The sequence below is a fragment of the Grus americana genome, chromosome 10, assembly GCF_028858705.1.
Source record: "Grus americana isolate bGruAme1 chromosome 10, bGruAme1.mat, whole genome shotgun sequence".
Lineage (NCBI taxonomy): Eukaryota > Metazoa > Chordata > Aves > Gruiformes > Gruidae > Grus > Grus americana.
The window spans coordinates 20,913,802-20,934,121 of NC_072861.1; the positions used below are offsets into that span (position 1 = coordinate 20,913,802).

At 57.7% G+C, this 20,320-nt stretch overlaps 1 protein-coding gene across 3 annotated transcripts in view; it reads right to left on the bottom strand.

Annotated features, from left to right (window-relative positions):
- PCSK6 (proprotein convertase subtilisin/kexin type 6) overlaps positions 1 to 19,391 on the bottom strand; it is a 37,185-nt gene extending 17,794 nt beyond the window's left edge. For all 3 annotated transcript variants that reach the window (XR_008578633.1, XR_008578634.1, XM_054836994.1), the window contains exons 1-7: positions 19,133 to 19,391; positions 12,790 to 12,894; positions 7,638 to 7,748; positions 6,859 to 7,002; positions 6,208 to 6,284; positions 5,451 to 5,539; positions 2,106 to 2,278 (exon numbers count right to left, since the gene is read on the bottom strand). Coding sequence is in view for 1 of the 3 variants with exons in the window: in XM_054836994.1 (XP_054692969.1) it covers positions 2,106 to 2,278; positions 5,451 to 5,539; positions 6,208 to 6,284; positions 6,859 to 7,002; positions 7,638 to 7,748; positions 12,790 to 12,894; positions 19,133 to 19,354 (921 nt within the window). In the remaining 2 variants the exon portion in view is untranslated. The remainder of the gene's footprint in view (positions 1 to 2,105; positions 2,279 to 5,450; positions 5,540 to 6,207; positions 6,285 to 6,858; positions 7,003 to 7,637; positions 7,749 to 12,789; positions 12,895 to 19,132) is intronic.
- Positions 19,392 to 20,320: the final 929 nt, after the last annotated feature.

Genomic DNA, 20,320 nt, shown 5'->3' on the forward strand with positions numbered 1-20,320 from the left:
GATGCTGAGAAAGGCTGCTCGGTTCTGGTCCAAACCTGCATCCCCACGATGCCCGGGCAGGGCTGCGCTGGAGGAAAGCGGGTTTAGAGCCAGCACGGTTGCACGAGGACACGGACAGGCACAAAAATGACACTACAGCAATTCACATCTAACACCTGATGGCATTTCCCGGCAGAGCGAGAGCTCACCGCATATCGCAACTCCCTCAGGCTGCAAAAAAACCCCACGCTTTCCCTTTGCTCTCAAACAAGCAACTACCAAGATTTCCACAAGCAGACCCTGAACACCCAACTTCTTTATTTGCCATCCTCCTAAGACAACGCCATCCCGGCAAGAGGCTCCTGGCCACTATAAAAACTGGATTCGGGCATTTCTTAAACCACTGAGAATCCCTCCCTGGCCAAGGCTGGGGATGATCCTGCTCACCCCGGCAGCACGTCGGTCGGATGCGGGATGCACAGCATCTCCTCGCTTCCGCAGCGCTGTTGGGGCTTGGGTGTTTGCTCCACGAGAGCCTAGGATAAATATCCTCTCGTTAGCTCAGGAACTAATAAGGTGTGGGTGGAGGAGCAAGAAACAAGATGATAAATTACCCCAGCACAGTCCTATCGCTAATAGATAAAGGTTATTTTAATGTTTCCATTAAAAACTCAATTTTAAGGATTTATAACTCAGTTACAGATGTTTGCTTGGGCTAAAGGTGGCAGCTAACTATCTGCTTGTGGCTTTCCTCGTTATTTAAGGAGAAGAAGTCGGCAATTAAGAGCTGTGCGTGCGGGATAGTGGGTGCTGCAAACGCGGGTGGATTGATGTCCCCTGGGACACAGAAGCACGAGTCCTGAAACAGCGAGGGCCGTGCCGGGCAAGTACCCTGCTGCCGCCCATTTGCTCCTGCATGGAAAAATAAGGTCTAAAAAGCAGCTTGTTCCCCCGTATTTACACGGCGTGAACTCCCCGGCACTTCAATGGATTCCTCGGCAGGCTCACCGCCCCGGCAGGAAATCAAGTAAATAGTGGGAAAAACACTCCACCCTATTTTTAGATAACAGGCGGGCTGCGTCGCCCCGGCCCGCAGCCACCTCCAATGCCGGTGCGCTGCAAGAAGAGGCAGCGGAGGCAGGAGGGGAGGCAGGGAGTGAAAAGGGGGGGTTCAAAGCCCAGGTCAGGGCAGCCTGGGGCTGCCGGTGGCAAAACCCCAACCCCAGAGTCGCCCAAGCACCCGGGGACACCCGCTGCACAGCCCCCAGCCGCCGCGACACTTACCCGCGGCACCCGCCGAGCTGCTAAGAAAGGTCTTTTCCCCTGGTGCTTTTAGCCAATATTGGGCATTTTTTTAAAAACACCCAAAAAAGAGAAGGGGCGTGGGAAGGCCAGGGCATCCCCAGTGGGGATTGACAGCTGTCAATCATATGTAACACCAGCTGAGCCCCTCTCGCTGAAGGACTTCAGGGAAAATAATCTGAATTTTTCCCGCACCCCCGTGGCCGGATCCTGCGGCAGCACCCATGTGCCCCCCGGCCACGACATAGCCACTCGTTCTGGGTGGAAAACCAGGGAAATGCTTAACGTGACGGACACCCCTGGGAGACGGCACCGGGGCCAGGGCAGGGCAAAGGAGGGGGGATGGAGATGCCAGCGGGGCGGCCGCTCCCCTCCGCACCGGCAGCCGGATGGGGACATTTTGAGGTGCAAAGTCACCCCCCCCCCCAGAACCGCTTTGGGTTTCTCAGCCCGGCAGAGCTTCGCAACTCAACCTGGGGCCTGCCTGCTTTGCCGGGGCTCTGCCCGGCCGGCGCTGCCGGATGCTCCCGCTGGGACCGGCCGCGCCGAGGGGTCCTGCCGGGGCCGCGCCATCGCCGGGCACCTCCCGCCGTCACCGCCCTCAGCCGCAAAATCCACCGGAGCTCTTAGGGACAGCCGGGGAAAACTAGGAAAAATTAGAGATGATTCGCCTCCCCCCGCCCCAGCCCTAGCGTCGGCGTCGCCTCAGGAGGCCGAGCCGCCCATCCCCGCACCGGACCCCGGGCCGGCCGTGGCCCCGGCACGCGTTCCCCACGGGGCGGGAGGAGGAGGGCAAGCGCGTCTGGGCGCTGCGGGATCCACACCTTTTTAATGCCATGCTCAAAAGCCTGTTTGGCCAATAGACCAGGTCCATCAACTGTCTTCCCATCATCATCTGGCCCCCAGCTCGCGCTGTAAATGTCAATGTAATCGGGTCTGATGCCAAGCGACTTCGCTTCAACAACATCTGTTACATCGCCATCTAACATACGAATGCCTAAAAGCACAAAAACATCAGACATTAGGGCTGAATGGCTTGGATGAAAGTGCGAGGATTGCAATCAAAGGGCTTTGTTAACGGCGGCGAACGGCTCAGGCGCGCCTGGAATAGCTTCAACCCGCGGCCCCGCACGCTAACGAGCCCGGCAGCGGGAAGCTGGGGAGCTATTTTGGAAAGTTTGCTGTGTTGCTGGCTTCATGGCAAGTGATGGGGGGGGAGGCTGAAAATCTGCTTCCCCTCCATCAGCGGGGGTCAGATGGTGGGAGCGGTGCTGCGCTCCCCGGCGACAAAATCCCCCTGCTAAAAACTTCCCCTGCCCCCCTTTAATTAATTAGCTAGCTCATTTCACCACCTGGAAGATATCTGTGTTTCCTGAATGCTCACAGCCCCCTGGCTTTGGGGATGTCAGCGGGATGAAGCCTCTCCCTGCGAGTGGGGACGACAGTGACCGTCCCTGAACCCCATCGCTGCCCAACCGATGCCAGCAGTGTCCAGGGCACGGAGAAGCCCCAGGAGAAGCCCCAGGCTGTGGTTTGCATGGCCAAAATCAGCACCAGGACCCCAACCCGCGGCAGGATGACGCTGCTGCCCGGGACATCCTCGCTCCCAGCCGGGAATGCCGGCAGGCACTGGCCGGGGCGGTTCGCAGGCAGAGCCCACCGGCCGCGGCAGGACCGACGGGGGGGAGAGCTGCACATCCCCAGCCTCCGACTGCTGCGACATGAGGGTTACAACCCCCTGCGCTCCCCATCGCCCTTTCCCTGCCGGATCCCCCCGCTCCGCACGGTGGGCAGAGGGTGCCAGGTACCCTGAAGGGCTGCGCAGAAACAGCCCTTGCAGGAAAGGAGGCGCTGGAAATTTCAGCGTCGTATTTTGCCAGCCAGGGAGAGTTTATAAAAATGCATCTCCCTTTTCACATGTATTTTTACTTAAAGCAAACAAATGCAGGCAGATGTCATTACAGCTGCAGCTGCGCTCTGGACACCAGTCAACTCAAATATCTCTTTCTGACGCTGTCCCCTACCAGCCAAAAACAAGCTTAGAAATGTAAAATAAGGGAGCAGAGCGGTTCCCAACCCCCCCCCCCCCATGTTAACAAAAACACACGAGGACAAGGGGTGAAAAGACGAGCCCGGTGTCCGAGCCACGCTCGGCTGCGGCGCAGCAAGCAAAACCAGTCGAGGGCTGGTTTTTGGTGCTCGCTAAATGTGGGTACGTTCATCAGCGAGCCCAAAGTCAGCCCAGAGCCAGCCCAGAACCAACCACCCACGATGCGGGGACCCCCCCCCAGTTAAATAACAGGGGGCAGGAGGGAATGGACAAGGATGCTGCAAAATAAATGAGCTCTTTGCCATGCAGGGAGCAATACCGGCCTTCAAAGCGAGCGTTCGAGGAAAGGGAAAAGGAGGAGGAGGAATGGCAGGAGCCCGTTTTGTTTCTTGAGCAGCAATGTATTTTGCCCAGAGCAAATGAAAAGCAATGCAAGAGTGCTGAAGAGCAGCCAGTAAAATTAGATGGTAGCTCTCCGAGTGTGACAAATAGGCTTCCCCAACAAGTTGTGCTCATTAATCGCTGCTTTATTTGCGTAATCCATCTAAAATCACTCTCACTGCAGCTATAGCGCATTTTCCTCCCCACGATCCCAAACTTGATACAGCTACAGACTTTATTTTTCCCCTTTGCCTGTTCACATTGTGAGAAGCCCACGGCCTCTACCCTCTGCCAGGTGCCTCGCATCGCTCGACGCCTCCCCAGCACACCCCCAAGGCAAGGCACTCGTTAAAGGAAGCAAATTAAAATGGGATCCATAGGTCATTATATGTCAACAAGTAACTCTCGTCTCCATGGCTGCTGCGGAGAAATGGGCTTGAAAAGGAGCATGAAGGCAACGGCCTGATCCTGCAGGATGCAAAACTGCCTTAACACCCCGCCCGGGAGCTTTGCCTTGCTCTGCTGCTGCTTGGTGTGTGCTTGGAGATGGCTTTTTAGAAGCAAGAAGCCTCTAAGAGGCAAGAAGCCATCCCAGGCGTGGGGGGCACAGAGGATGGGATGGGATGTGCCACAGCCTTTACAGCTCCTGCCATCCCCCCTGTTTGTGCTCCCTGGGGCTATTTCTTCCCCTGGGGGGTTTTCCCAGCACGGGAACCTTGGCTGGGAGCAGGACTCCCCGCAGGCACCACGCTCCTCCGTGCCCCCGTGCAGACACAGCCCTCACGAAAGCAGCTTCTTGCACGGCCAGGATGAGCAAGCTGAGAGAAGGAATTAAGCCCTGAATCCACCCACAGGCGCTTGGGTCCGTGCTCCCGACGGTGACGTCTCCCAGCGTGGGGCGGTAGGAGGGGTCGCACCAAAAGCCCCTCTCCCATCCCGGCCGTGCTGGGGACGGGGCTCAAAGCCCCGGCGAGGACCCGGCTCCAGGCCTTTGTCCCCTGCAGGGTCCCACCAGCCACACAGACGGGCACCTCGCACCCACCCCCAGGACACCCCCATGTCCCCGGCGGGTGCTGTAACAGCCCGGGTTGGCCGGAGCAGCCCTGGCTCAAACCAGTCTCCAAAACCAGCTACGCTAATGCAAATGAGCTCTGTAATGCTAATTACCGCCAGGTCCCATTTGGTGATGAAGATTCATTTGCTTCCCGCGCACCGTGTTATTTGAGGGACCGTGCAAAGGTGTGTCCCCCCCGCCCCATTCAGGCCCAGCCCCCCACCTCCTCAGTGCTTTCCCCACAAGGGTATTTTGGGGGCCCTCCCAGGTCCCCCCAAGCAGTATCTGCAGACATTAACCTCACAAACGGGCGATTTCAGCTCTGAAACCAAACCGGCACCACCGACCACACCAAATGTGGCCACCCCCAGAAGGACACCCCAACCCCTCCAAGAGCAGCTGTGGACTTTTGGGGTGAAACCACCACACCCTTGATCCACGTGCATCCTCACAGCAAGGATGCAGCCCAAGCAGAAGGTTTCTACCCCAAAATACATGGAGCGGGGGTCCGCTGCACCCCGTATCACCCATCCTCCCCCAAGCTCCCTGCAGCTGGGGCACCAACGAGGAGACTCTCTCCTGGGAGAAGAGCTTCCCACCACCCACCCCGGGGAGCCAGGGTGGCCGTGGTCCCTTGGGGGGTTGGCGAAGGGCAGGGGATCCGCAGGCAGGCGCCAGCCTCACCTCCGATGCGCGCGTTGTAGGCAATGCCCACGATGCAGTACGAGTTGTTCGCCGCCGCTGCCACTTCCCCTGCGCAGCGAGTGCCGTGCCTGCAAAGAGAAATCCCCATGAGCTGGCGTCCCATGGTGCAGGATCCCTCCGGCCACCCCCCACCCAGCACCCATCCCCGAGGCCGCAGCGGTAGAAGAAAGTGCCCCAAGAGCTGGAGAGCCCTTATCCAAAACAGAGAGCGAGGGCTGGGAGATGGAGGAAACCAATGCAAAAAGCAATTTGCTCTTTGCATTTTGCACCTAGGTGCAACCTGCTTTTTGCAACTAAATGCAATTTGCTCTTTGCATCTTGCACCTAGACGCAATCTGCTCTTTCCATTCCCATTTCCCTTCTACACGTGCTACCACGTGCCTGTCCCGCTTTAACCGAAGCCCAGAAAGTGCACCCAAGTTTTGACACCTAAGCCACCCAGCCTGACTCACGTGGTTTAATCCCCAACCACGCCGAGGAAGCCCCCCCCCCCCCCCGGTGCCGTCATTTGATGGCTCAGGAGTTCGTTAGCAATTAGCGCGGTTGCTACGGGCTGGATTTGCGTTAAATGCAATGATTCTCTGCAAAGCCTGTAAGGCAGCATCCTCTGCAGCGCTGGGGAGGGGGAAAAGCCATGGACCTGGAAGCCACCCCAGGGGGGGACACCCAGCCCCGGGGACCCCCCCCGCACCCCAGCTACGCAGACACCGGCTCCATGGCAGTCAGCATCACGTACTTATTCTCATTGCTGGCATCGTAGCGCGGAGTCGGGTCGTGGTCGTTCCCGTTGACGTCATAGCTTGCAAGAGGGTCCTGAAAACACGTTGCCACCATTAGATTTGACTTAACAGCACAGCGTGGGACAAAGCGGCCTCGGCAGCAGCGCGGTCCCGCTTTGCCCGCAGCCAGCTGGGCAGTAAATGCCGTTTTCCACTTAGTTTCTGACTATTTGCTCAAGATAAATAGTTTTGGGCTGCAGCCCCTGCTGAGAGACGGCTGCCCAGGAGGAAACATCCTGCTCCCATCGGAGACAGGTCCTCTGAGCCCAAATCCTGCTGGGTCCGGCACCATCTCCCCAGCCGCCGTGGCCGTTCGGGGTTTGGGCTGAGAGGGTTCGTGCAGGTTTTAGGCTCTGCCCTGGTGAGCCGGAGGGAGGCGGCTGCTTCCCAGGCAACTGCAAAGGGAGTTTCCTCCAAACTTTCTTGTCTAAAAACTTCATTTCCTTCTTAAAAACATCTCATTTTTAAAAAAAACCAAAACATTTTCTTCTAACCTGCCAATGCACAGACTTAAGCTGTGTTTATAAGCTGAAATTCTCCATAAATCAATTCACCGTGAGGACCAGACCCAGCCCATCCATCCCCAGCCCATCCATCCCCCAGCTCACGTAGTTTTGCAGGAGGTCGGGGTGATTCCTCTCTATGCCATCATCGAGGATGGTGACCACCACGTTTTTGCCGGTGTAGCCCCTCTGCCAGGCTGCCAGGACGTTCATCTCCGACCTGCAGCGACTGCTTTTATCGCCACAGTGCTACGGGGGGAAAACACAGCTGCAAAAGGGCTGCAACCCCATTTCAGCCCATCTAAGCGAGCAGCCAGGCTGGGAGCCCATTTAATCAACCAGAAAATATATTTACGTCCCGCCCCCTGCCATATAACTCATGGCTTTGTTATAACTTTACTCCATTGATCAAAGCCATCCAGCAGCAGTTAATCCAGGCAACACTATCTCCCTATTATTCTTTTCCTCTTCCATTTTAAATACTGCGGGCTCTTCGGTTTTGAAGTGCTCGTTTCCTTTCTGCACTTAATTTTCAAGGAATTTCCCTGTCAAATACAGATGGATGAAGCAGGCAGGAGAAAAATGGTATTGTAAATAGATGGTTGCAGCTCTCGGATGGGTAAAATGCATCGGTGCTGCAGCCGCGCTGCTCCCAAGCCTTCGCTGCACAGACCATAACGAGGGGCTCCTAATGAGGGTGAAACGCTGTAAAGTATTCTCTCTTGTGTATTAATTTACGATTTTAAAATCCTGCTGCCAAGCACATTTGCTGATACTAAGGTGTTTCATTACTGGCCGGGCTGAGCAAAGATTGATGACGCGGTTGTTTAAAAATAAATGAACCCTCCCGTAAAGCCGCGAGGCGGCGGAGGGGAGATACCCACCAGGTACCACATGTTGGGCCACACCGGGTCGTTGAAGGGCAGGGCGTGCGGCTCGCCTCGGACCTGCCTCTTCACCCGCCGCTTCACCTCCTGCTGCTGCAGCCAGTCCACCTGCAAGCAGAGCTGTGGGTCAGCATCGCCCGTGGGCCAGCATCACCCGGGGGCCAGCATCACCCGGGGGCACAGAGCCCAGCATCACCCGGGGGCCAGCATCACCCAGGGGCCAGCATCACCCAGGGGCATGGAGCCCAGCATCACCCGGGGGCCAGCATCACCCGGGGGCACAGAGCCCAGCATCACCCGGGGGCCAGCATCACCCGGGGGCCAGCATCACCCAGGGGCACAGAGCCCAGCATCACCCGGGGGCCAGCATCACCCGGGGGCCAGCATCACCCAGGGGCCAGCATCACCCAGGGGCATGGAGCCCAGCATCACCCGGGGGCCAGCATCACCCGGGGGCACAGAGCCTAGCATCACCCGGGGGCCAGCATCACCCAGGGGCCAGCATCACCCAGGGGCATGGAGCCCAGCATCACCCGGGGGCCAGCATCGCCCAGGGGCACGGAGCCCAGCATCACCCGGGGGCCAGCACCACCCGGGGACCAGCATCGCCCAGGGGCACGGAGCCCAGCATCGCCTGGGGGGCAGCATCGCCCGGGGGCCAGCATCGCCCGGGGGCACAGAGCCCGGCATCACCCACGGGCACAGAGCCTAGCATCGCCCGTGGACCAGCATCACCCGGGGGCCAGCATCACCCGAGGACACGGAGCCCGGCATTGCCCGTCGGCACGGAGCCTGGCATCACCTGTGGGCACAGAGCCCGGCATCGCCCAGCGAAACAGGATACGGGATGTGGGATGCGGAAGCAGTGCAAACCGCAGCCTGGATCCATCCCGGCATCACCCCACGCTTTGGCAAACCCCCGCCCCCCGGCCCCTTTGGCAGCGCTGCTGCAGAGATAGCGGCTTCGCTTGGGGGAAGGAAGGATGGATGGACAGACAGACAGGGCGAGCTCAGCTCTTCGCAGCCTCCGAGCCTGGGACCAGATTCCTCTCCCGGTGCAGCAAAACCCTTGAGCATGAATAACATCGCCTCCAAGCGCATGCCTAAACCCCCCCGGCTTAACGAAGCACTGAAGCACGCGCTGAAGTCCCGCTGGAGACGAACCACATATTTAAGTGTTTAGTCAAAGTGTTGGAGAAGACTCAGGTGCTTGGCTTCATTTTGGGGCTGATTCTTCCCCGCAGCCAGGAAGCAGCAGCCGCAACTCAGCCCTGAGACTTCACCACCCAGCTCCAGGGCTGCTCATCCTTTCAGCTCCCCTCCTCCTGATAAAATAATAAAACTGGGGGCTTCACCCAAGCACAACACGCATTTCCTAAAAATATGGGACGACCGTGCACAGCCACAGCGGGTCTCGGGGGACGCGGCCAGCTCCGGAGAGGCGTTTTTGGCACTGGCCGCGGGCGAGGTGGCCTCGGGGCTGACCGCTCTGACATTTGTTTGCTTTTCAGCGGGGCATGACATGCTAAGAGATCAAACGGGAAATGAGCCGGAAAAGGCTGGGATTGGGAAATGCCGGTGTTTGCCTGCACCGCTGCAGCGGGAGCTGCTTAAGGTGCCGGTGTGGGAGCAGCCGCATCCCATCCCTGGCGAGCGTTTTCCCCTTCAGACCCTTTATTGGCCACAAAAAGGGCTCTCCTGCCTTCAGCAGGGAGATGAAACCCAGGTTTATTAAAAATAGGTTGTAAAAATAATTTATAGACCAAAGCTTCGCACGTGGTTGTGGTGGGGGGAAGAAGGGAGGCACCAGCCGATGAGCTGGCGGGGGGGCTCCGGGTGCATCCCTCCTCGCCGGACACTTTCTTCCCGATGGTTCAGAGCCTTTTGGGAATGGCAGAGCTGTTTGTGCGGATGTCTCTATTCTTCTGACTAAGGGTTTGTAACAAAAAGACTGAAAATCCAAAATATGAGTATTTGTTGGGCTCATTTATGTGAAAACTGTCAGCTGAACAAGTTCTCCTTGCACAGTTCTGGGTCGGATGCCCGACGATGGAGGTGGCTGGGGAGCTGTGTGTATCAGAAACCCGACAGTTTCCAGCCTAGGGCTTGATTTTTAAAAATCTATATTTTAAAGGAAAAGAAACTGTTGAAAGGAGAAAAATACATATTTCATAGAAAAATGAGTTTCCACGCTGCCTTGGCTGACAACAGCATGCTGCTTTGTTTATATGACGACGGATTTAAGCCTTGGAAGCAAAAATGTAACTTCATGGTCTAGTTAAAAAAAAATAAATACATTAAATAGAGGGTATGGCCCAATTACCCAGCTTTTCTCCTTAAAACAGTTCTCCTTGGCGGCATGACTGCGGTTCTCACCACCCAAGCCATAGCTATCACCTTTCCCTGCAGCTTTGCTGGATGCGGTCCCTAGGAACGACTGGAAGATGCAAGATTTTGCAGGGTTTTGCCAGGAGCTGCGGTGCCTTGCAGGGACGTCTGCATCTTAAACGCGCTCCCGATCGACCCCAGCACTGCCAGATGGGAGTCGATGGAGAAGTCTTGCGTGGACACAGAGAAATCAGCAGTTAAACGGCATTGATTTAAGGGGGGGGGGGCGTTGCTAAATCGATGCGGCTGGCGTGGGAAGACAACGGGTGAGCGGGAAGGAGCCCGGGGCATCCCTGCAACAGCTCCTGCAGCTTGTGAAACTTGGATCAACTTCCATCGCTCATCTGAGGGGATGAAGCTTCTCGGAAATGTAACAAAAAAGGAAAAAAAAAAAACCAAACAAAACCCCAAAAAAGTCTTTTTGCTACTAGAAATGGCCAAAATTGTTACAACACAGTCCTGAGCCTGGGGGGGGTCCCAGCTCCATCTCTGTAAACTCTAATTAGCAATAACGAGGTGACCTTGAGTGGCACCAAAGGACCCTGCGAGGAGACACAGGTATCACTGAGCCGAACCCTTTGCTGGGAACGGAGGGGCAGCTTTTCATTTCCCCCCTTCCTTCGAGCAGTTCAGGGGGTGATGCCCAGCTCCAGCCACCCAGGGTAGCTCCACCAAACACGATAACCAGCACAGGCGGGGATGCAACTCCCTTCGCAGCTCCAGAAAAGCAATAGCTTGACTTTTTCCAGTGGATGTGCAGGAATTAAAACAGAGATCCAGGACAAACCAGATGGCTCCAGCACGCGTTCACCATAAAGCACGGCAAAAAATAATTTAGGTGGGATTGGTTTTGCTAGGGCGCATGGCCAGAGGCACAGGGACGGAGGCTCTGACATCCTCCGATGAGGATTAAGAGACCAGAGCAGTGAGGCTGAAGGCTCTGTGAGGACCAACAGGAGCATCCCAGCAAGCCGGGGAAGTTTACGGCGATGAGAACTTCAAGCCGAGCCCATGAGAGGGGCAGCACAGCATGGCGTGACCCCTCTCTGCGTCCCACTGCCCCTCTGCACCTTATACTCTTGCCACCACAATCTGCCCCTAAAATTGCTGGCCTTGCTACGTCCCTCCTCCCCTTCCATCACCTGCCACGTCGCTTGGCTCCTATCAGCCCCAAGCGGAGCAGCCACCAGCCGCGGGGTTCTCTTGGGGCAAGAGAGGAGCTTGGCAGCAGCGTGGTCCCACGGGGACCAGGACCCCGGGTGATGGCCAACCCTCCTGCCACCAACACCCGCAGCAGAGCAAACCGATAAATAATGGCACTGGAAACAATAGCTCCTGGAAGGCACGAACCACCCAACAGCTGCAAATGATTGAATTTTGCTGGTTCTTTGGGATTTCTGCAAGATTTGTTTCCATCTTTGCTATTCCAGCTCCCGTCTCCTCGTGCCTCGCAGTGATGTTTTCCTGCGTCGCGCGTGCTAAGCCAGCGTCCAAATGCCAAGACATCTCCAAAATGATTTGCAAATGTGCATGGGAGAGGAGGAGAGACAACACGTGCCAAGAGGTCTTGAACATCGATTGATAACGAAGGATTAAGAGAACAGGAGCTAATTGCTCTAGCTTGCAGTCCATAGATCAAGGTAAGGTAAATGTTAATAAGACTAAAAGCCAATTGATTCGGTTTGCATTATAACTAAACTCATTTAAATCGAGGTATTTCAATTGCAGAGCTGAATTCATCATTTGCTGGATGCCTGTGCACCTCCCCGAGGGCAAACAGCTTTAATTAGAGCCCAGCACACTTCCAGGGCACCGACGCTCCTCTCGCTGAGGGTTCCCCCGCCAGCAACCACGTGTGTGCCTCCTCAGAAGCGTGCTACAGACCCTGTCCAAATATTTAACAGCAAATTTCTCTGGAAAGCCAGCTGGCTGGGGAAAGCAGGGTTGTCGTGTGGGTTGGAAATGTCTTGAGAGTTGGGAGCATCCCAAGGGTGGCCAGGAGCATCCCAAGGGTGGCCAGGAGCATCCCAAGGGTGGCCAGGCATCAGCGCAAGCACCAGCAGCTCACTGTAGCATGGGTACCTTCATTGCAATGTTTTTTTCCTGCATTTATTTCACCCTTTCCCCAAAAGCCAGACCCTCCCCACACGTTAACCTGTCCCCTGCTCTGCAGAGGTAGCATCTCGCAGGGCTTGGGTGCCGGGTGGAGCTCAGGGAGGAGGAAAGCCGAGGCAGAGCCGCAGCCCTTCCCCACCACCCCGAGCCCAGCTCACCCAGGTCCTGTCTGTCCCTCCTTGCCTTCTTCCACCCCCCCCGCCATTACTTTTGTCAATTCAGCTGCACTGAAAATCCCTTCGGATGCTTGCTCTAGGAAAAAGCAATGCAGAGCTATTGCCAAGGATTTCACACATAGCAACCATTGAGGCAGCAAGTGTTGTGGCAACTACATCAACACCCCGAGCATGCAACAGCCTTTCTATCCTGGAAGGCTTTTTCCCCTCTTTTCTTCCTCCCGGCTTTCAGGCAGATGTTAGCGTTTAGTCTCTTTTAGTATTTTTCATCACCCATCAACGTACCCATGTCCAGTGAGTCACCCCGTGCACGCACAGGGCTGCGGTTCAAGGATAACATGTCATCACAAGATGCTTGGCCTCACGCTTGACCCAGATCAAGCCAACGGGCTCCTCCAGGGGAAGCGGGGACCCCCATCCCACCAGCCCCCCGCAGAGGCCGGGGCACCCCGGGCTGCCTGGCCCCGTACCTTGGGGTCCATGCGGAGGAAGTTGTGTGGTCCCCGGCTGCTCAGCGTCGAGCGCTTAAATGTCTTGCTGTGGTGAAAGTGGTAGTAGTTTTCCAAGCTCCCAATCTGCAAAAAGAGAATTTTTTTATTAAAAATGAGGTTTTCCCCATGGTTGCCCCCCTTTGTGTATCGGTGCAGCTGTGCCTCACACCACAAACCTGACACTGCCTGGCAAAGCCAGGGTTCAGGGAGAGGATGCAGGATGCTGGCACTAACCCCAACGCTATTGCCGCAGCAAACAGCGCTGGTGGTCGGACGCTGCGCCGGCACAACAGAGCCCGGAAAACATTTTTATGAATTTTCACCCATTAAATGCATCTTTGCAAACTGCCTTCCATCCGCTCCCAAGCAGAAATAATGAGCTAAAAATGAGCTCAGCAGCTGTGGCGGAGCCTGGGGAGCTGTGCCTCATCGCGCTGCCTTCCCCACCCGATGCTCCGGCTTCGCCCCAGCAGCAAGAACAGCCCCGTAAGGAGAGATGAATGCGATCCCTGCTAACCCAGGGATGCTCCTGGGAAGCACTGGATATAAATGTGCTTAGCCTGGAGTCAGGGACAGCAGCAGCAGGAGTCAAAAAAAAAAAAAAAAAAAAAAAAAAGTCTCCAAGCAAACCAACCATGCTCCCAAGGGATGTACAACGTGCCCCAGCCCGGAGTCCCTCCCCAGCAGTAAGTGCAACCCGGGAGCGAAGGCGAGCTGGGAAAGGCAGCCTCACCGCTCCCTTCAGCTCAGGGAAGCCCCACGCTCCTCTTTTACAAGTTTTTGCCCTTTTTTTTGCCACACAGAGCTGAAATGCCTTGTACTTGCGGGAAAGTGCCACACCGGCCATGCCACCCTGCCAAAGCTCGGGTGGCTGTGCTGCCTCCAGCCCTCTTATCCCGGCAGCTGGAGACACCGTGACTCCGCTTTTTCCATCCCAAAAGCCCGGGGCAACGCGACAAGCTGGGCGGTCTCGAGCCAGTACCGTGTGACGAGCATCCCACAGGGGTTCATACCCATAAGGATGAGATGACCCAAAAGCTGGCTCCCAGGTCATGCAATTTTAGTAGAAATTTGGTCGCTGGTACAAATTCCCTTTTCCCTGAGGTTGATTTTATTCCCCCCAAAATCCTCTTCTGTGGCCAGGAGCTGGATGCTGCAGGGAGCCAGTGGCAGTCCCAGTGCCTGGCTCGTGGGACTGGCGTGAGCTGTACCACAGGGGCCGACCACCACCCCAGGAGCCGAGGTGACATCCGCAAGGCCACGTGTGACCCAGGCGCCGAGGTGACATCCTCAAGGCCACGTGTGACATCGTTGGGGTCAGACCAGGGCTGGCTGCAATGGGACAGGGGGGAGCAAACAGGTTTGTCCAGACCAGCTGCTGAAGCAGATGCTGACAACTACTCACATCTTCATCACACTTGAGATGTGCCAGTGCCTCTTACGAGCATTAAATATTTCATTAGTTTTGCTCTGCCTTTTATGCCAGAATGTCATTTCGTTGACTTGTCTTTACTGCCATTTTTGTAATTTGTTTCCACTGAAGTTCATTTAAACCCTCCCTCCCCTTTTATTTTTTTTTTGCATTACAGCAGAGCTGTGCATTTTCTTTAACATCTATATGCAAAGCAGTTGCTCGCTGCAATCTGCATTTGGCTTTTAAGACCAATTCCTTAAATCAACTGGTACTTAGAAAAAGGAAGGAGGATGCTCCAACCTCCCCATATCTTAGGGAAACCTGCGCAAGGCCACCCTGCCTTTGCTCACTCTGCCTGGAAATCCCGATCCCACAGCCCAAGTGGTTCAGCTCCGCGTCCGCCAGCTCAGCCTGCAGCTTGCAGCATTATAATATTCAATTTATTGTCATCTTCGGTCCCTCCGGCTCTCACCGTAACAGGATCACGCTCTATAAAAAAGCATCAGCTGAAGATGCGTTTCTGTTCCCCACCAGAGCGGACACGGGGCATTTCAGAAATAAATGCAAAATCGCCACGCGATGAAACGGGAGGAAGATGACCCCATTCCAGGCCCTTGAGATACATGGCCAGAGCAGCAGGAAAAGCACCCTGTGCCACAGTGATGGGAATGCTGGAAAACCCAGCAGAGCACCCAAGAGGCACGTAGCAGGACTCTACCAAGGGCTGATCCTTCCTACCTAGACGAACAAGGGTCAGCTCCTGACCAGCCAGAAGACAGCTGCCCATGCTGAAAGGTCCCAGCTCCACCGCAGAGGAGATGATAGTCCAGGTTGCCACCAACTGCAGTTGCAAAGCCCACCCACTCGAAGCCCAGGAGAGCACACCAAGCAGCTCCAGACACGCTCATTCCCTCCCCAAGCACATCTACAACTATTGACCTTGATTATTTTGGACATCTAACTTCTGCCGAGAACGTGCACGGGAGGTTCTCATTCCCACAAGGGTCGATTTTAATTTTCCCAATTGATCTGCAGTTTTGGGCTGAAGTTTCAGGGGAAATTTGACATTTTTGGAAGCAACTTGAATTTGTACCTTGACAAAACAAGGTGTTTTTCTTCCTCCCCTGTTAACTGAAGCAGAGGAAGCCCTGGCTGGTGCTGCCCAGCTCAGCTGGGCTGTGGGTGGAGCAAGCCAGAAGCAACGTGAATGTGTTTTGCATCCTGCAATGCACTATGCTGAAGGTGTTGATGGCTCTGCTTTCAAAAAAAAAAAAAAAAATCACATGCTTGCCAATGTCATCCAGCCAAATCTGGAAGAGTTTGAAGCTGAAGGAGCTTCCCCTGATGAGACCCAGGCAGTTAGAGAGATATGGAGATGCATGGCAAAAGGATGAGAAGCAACAAGTTGCAAGGGGAGAAATTCTAATTGGGTATAAGGACAGTAATCCTTTGTGTAGGGCGGTGACACATGGGCCTGGGGAGGTGGTGGGGTCTCCAACCTTGGAGAGCTTAAAATCTCACCCAGCTGAGGCTCCACGCAGCCTGATTTAGCCTCAAAGTTAACTGGGAGGGTTGGACCAGAGACCTCCAGAGGTCCTTGCCAACAGGGATTACTCTACAAATAGGGTCTTTAACAGCATTAAAAAGAGGTATGGTTGCAAGGGGTTTGGCCATCTCCCAATCTCCTTCTCCATTCCCCTTTTCCTCTTCTCCCCCAAATCCTGGTGCCGCCTGTGAGCCCCCCACAAGCAGCACTGGGGCAGGGACAGGCACCCGGGAGATGCTCCTGCAGCAGCACCTATCCCTCCCAATGCACTGCCAGGTGGAGATGCGTCCAGCGCCTACCCTGCCTCAGTAACAGCTATTAGTATTTCAAGCAGGCTCAAAATCACTTGTAGCTAACAAGACATGGCCAAGCAGAGCTTTTTGGGAGCTGGACACCACCAAGGGCAGCACTAGAGCCATGAGGGCATTGCTGAGCCTGTTTCTTCCCTCCCCATCACAGCGAAGTCCTCCAGCATCTTGCCCAAACCAGCCCATTTCTGCAAAACGCAGCTGCATTGGCGCTGGGGTGCTCCAGGAGGACGGATCTGGCTGGGGAAGCCGTGCCTGCTCCCCTCCTGGGGATGCTGCCTGTCCCCACTATGGATGAGGTCCCCAGCTGCTGAGCTCCTGCCTTCGGGAATGTCATTCTCGGATGGTCATGGCCAGATTCAGCCCAGTAAGGACCAAGCCCAGGCCTGGGAGGACACCACCGCTCCAGCATCCCCCAGATGACAGGAATCCAGGAAAGCTCCAGTTCCAGCCCAAAATGAATCCTGCACCACAGGTGAGACTGCCAAGCACATGCAAGCCCTCCCAGAACTTACCACGCTTGACATTGCACAAGGCAAAAAAAATCATATAAATCCTGGTACGAGGATAGGAACAGGCTCGTCACCACCCCCGGGCCAGCGGTGGAAGCACTGCCCGGGGCACCGGCACTGCACAGCCCTCAGCGCCCTCGGCCAGTGCCTGTCCCGGCTTGCCCCAGCACAGCCAGGAGAACAAAGACCAGCAGGGAGGAATGAGCAGGCGTTTGGGGGCGTAAAGACTTTTCCTTTTGTTTAATTGTTTGCTTCACTTAACTAGAAGTTGATGCAAATGATTCCCCAAGGGAAATGTCACTCTGCTGTGACCCAGAGGGATTTAAGGGTGTCTTGGTGCCCAGGTTGGGCATGGGAACACATGGGGACAGCTCCGACATGGGGCAGACACTTGTGTGTACAAACCCCAGCAGTGCCCTTCCCAGCCAGGAACGTGTCAGGAGACCCCAGATTGCATCTCAGAGGAAAAGAGGTAATCAGCCACCAACACAGGGCTAAGCCTCCCTTGCACCCAGCTGGGTCACCTCTGTGACCCTCCACCTCTGCTCCTCTCTCACCACGTTGGACTACACCACTTGCCTCCACCCAACCATCTCCCCAGGGCAGGGCAACAGCCTCAGGGCAGGGTGATAGCCCCTTGGCAGGGTTTTCCAGCAGGTTTTGCTCAGGATCAGGTCCCCTGGGAGGGCACATTTCGCAGGGGACGGGGTCGTCCCGGGCAGTTTTGCAAGCAGAGGATGCAGCAGTGGAAGCCAGGGACACCCAGGCCCCCACAGGGCTTGGCACACCATGAACCCCGAGCACGACGCAGCAGACGTCACCCGCAAGCGCACGCACGGAAAGTTATTCCTTGGGGTTTGGCCCTGAACAGGCTCCTGTGGGAAAAGCCCAGGGGGCTCGGGGGCTGGAGAGCTGAAGCAGGGTGGTGAGAGCAGCTGGGGAAGCCGCAGCGGTGCACGAGCTCCCAGCATCCGCGGGAAAGGCGGGAGCCAGGAACACCCTGATGCAACCACAGAAATATTTCCCTTGCTCTCCAGCCTGCGCCGGGCTGCCCCAGGGAAGGGCTCAGGGGGGAGGGAGGGATTGATTCTCGGTGGGGCCACGTTGTGCCCATGGGCCAAATGCCTCCGGCATCGCAGGGATGAGCTTGGGAAAGCGGGATGCTGGGGGTGGGGGGTGTGGAGGCAGATGCTCCAGCGGGCAGGGACGCAGCAAAACCCCTGCCGTGGTTTAACCTGAAACCAGGACAACCCCGAACCACGAGCTGACGTTAGGCTGATGCAAACCAGGAGAGTGGGAAGCTCATTCAAGATATTCTCTGGCTGAAAAGCCCTTTGAGTTGCACAATCTCATTCACCCAGCCCTGTGATAGAGGCATTTGAATAATTTCAGTGATTTTCTCCGTGGTGGTGGGACAGGAGCCAAGCACAGCAGGTAGGGGACAGAGGGTGGGACACGAGGAGTTATCCTCTGCACTGGTCACGGACACCGGTGCAAGGAACAGTGGCCCTGATTCAGCCTCCCCCCCCTCAAATTTGTTTACGCAGCACCCCATGACTTTAATTATACTTAAAAGCAGGCTTGCGATATAAAGGTTATAATTTATAGTCCAGGAGACACCTTGGGCAGGAAGACAACCTGAAGTGCCACCCAGCCAGAAAAGCGTGGAGCAGCTGGTGCAAGAGCAATAAACTCCAGAGGAAACTCTTGAGGACACCAGCCCACATCTGGGTCTACAGAAAGGATGAAGAAATTGCGAGGAAAAGGAGCTGCCGTGATAAAGTCGCCTTTAAGCCATCCGTGTGCTGCGGGGGATTGAAAGCAAAAGTTCTTCATGTTCCCAAAATCTCCGATAAACCCGGGCCAGAGAGTCCAAAGTTTGTTAAACCCACAAATGTAACTTTCCGGGATGGGAGGAACTTGTGCAACCCCCAGCCGGTGTGGGAGCGGGGCTGTACGGGGCGAGGGCACCCGAGGAGCGGCTCTGCCGGGGCCGGGGCACGGCACCGCGCCGGGGGGAGGACACGGGGGGGGGGGGGGGGGAACGGGCCCGGGGCTGCCCGGCCGCCCCCCGGGGCCAAAGCGCTCCGCCAGCTTCGCTGCATCATCCTCATCCCGACCGCTCCGGGGGGTTCCCGGGGCCCATTTCCCGGTCCTGGCATCCCCGGCACCCTCCCGGTCCCGGGAGACACGGCAGCTGCCCGGCCCCGAGACTCACAGTGCGAGACCCCCGGCAGCTCCCCGCTCCCGGGATCCCCCGCAGGCTGCGGTGCCGAAACCCCCGGCAGCTCCCCGGGACCCCCGGCGCCTCTCCGGTCCCAGGACCCCCCGCAGGCTCCCGGTGGGGGCACCCCCGCATCTCCCGCTCCTGGGAGCCCCGGGACCACCCCACGCCTCTCCGCTCCCGGGACCCCCGACAGCTCCGCGGCCCCGGGACACCCCCCCCGCCCCCAGGCTCTCCCGGTGCCATCCCCCACCACCCCCCCCGCAGCCCCCGCTCCCGGTACCGCGGCACCGTGCCCGCCCCCCCGCTGCCCCTTACCTGCCCCAGGCTGATGTACCCGTAGGCGGCGGCGAGGCGGGCGGCCTCGGCGGGCCCCCCCCGCACCCGCACGGCCCAGTGGTTGGTGTAGACGGTGCGGGAGGGCTCGGCCGCGGCCCCGCGCCCGGTCAGCGCCAGCGGCAGCGCCAGGGCCAGCAGGCAGAGGCGGGCGGGCGGCGGGGCGGCCGAGCTCCCCGGGCCGGGGCCGGCTGCGGCGGGCATGGTGCGCTCCGCGGTGCCGAGCTGGGCGGAGCGGGGAGCTGCGCCTTTTAAAGCGGCCCCGGAGCCCGGCGGGGGCGGGGGGATGCTCGGGGAGGGGGGGGGGGGGGGGCAGGCAGGCGGAGGCGGCGGGGAGGGCCCGGCCGGGCGGCAGCGCCGGGAAAGCGGGCGCTCGGCAGACGGGGCGGCTCCTGGGTACCCCCCCCCCCCCCGCCCCGCCTGCCGCCGGGCATCCCCCCTGCCTGCTGCCGGGCATCCCTCCTGCGACCCCTCCAGACCCCCGCAGTCCCCTTGCGTAGCCGGTACTGCTTCCCAGACAACCCCTGCATCCCCCCTGCATGTCCCGGGACTGCTTCCCGGAAACGTCTTTTTACACCTCTACATCCCCCGCTGCGTGCCTCGGTGCAGCCCCCCCGGAAAACCCCCTGCATGTCCTCGGACGACCCCCTGCATCCCCCCTCCATGTCACCGGACAACGTCCTGTACCCCCCTGCATCCCCCCTGCGTGCAGCGGTGCTGCTCCCCGGAAAGCCCCCTGCACACCTCTGCATTCCCCTGCATTCCACCTGCGTGCCCCGATGCTGCTCCCCAGAAACCCCCCCGCATGTCCCCGGACAACCCCCTGTACCCCCCTGCATCGTCCCTGCCTGCCCCCATGCGGCTCCCTGGACAGCCCCTTGCATCCCTCTGCACTCCCCAGCACTACCCTCCGGGTTTCCCCCTGTGCCCCCCCCAGCACCCCCCTTTGTGCCCCCACTTTCCCCCAGGCAGCCCCTCACGCCACCCAGCTCCGCTCCCCGGGTAGCCCCCCCCCCCCCCCCCGGGCAGCCAACATGAAAACCCCCTGGCACTGCCCCCCTGCATCCCCCTGGCACTGCCCCCTGGGCATCCCGCCTGCATCCTCCCCCCATTCCCCCTGCATCCCCCCAGGCATCCTCCCACCCCCCATCTCTCTGCACTACCCCCACA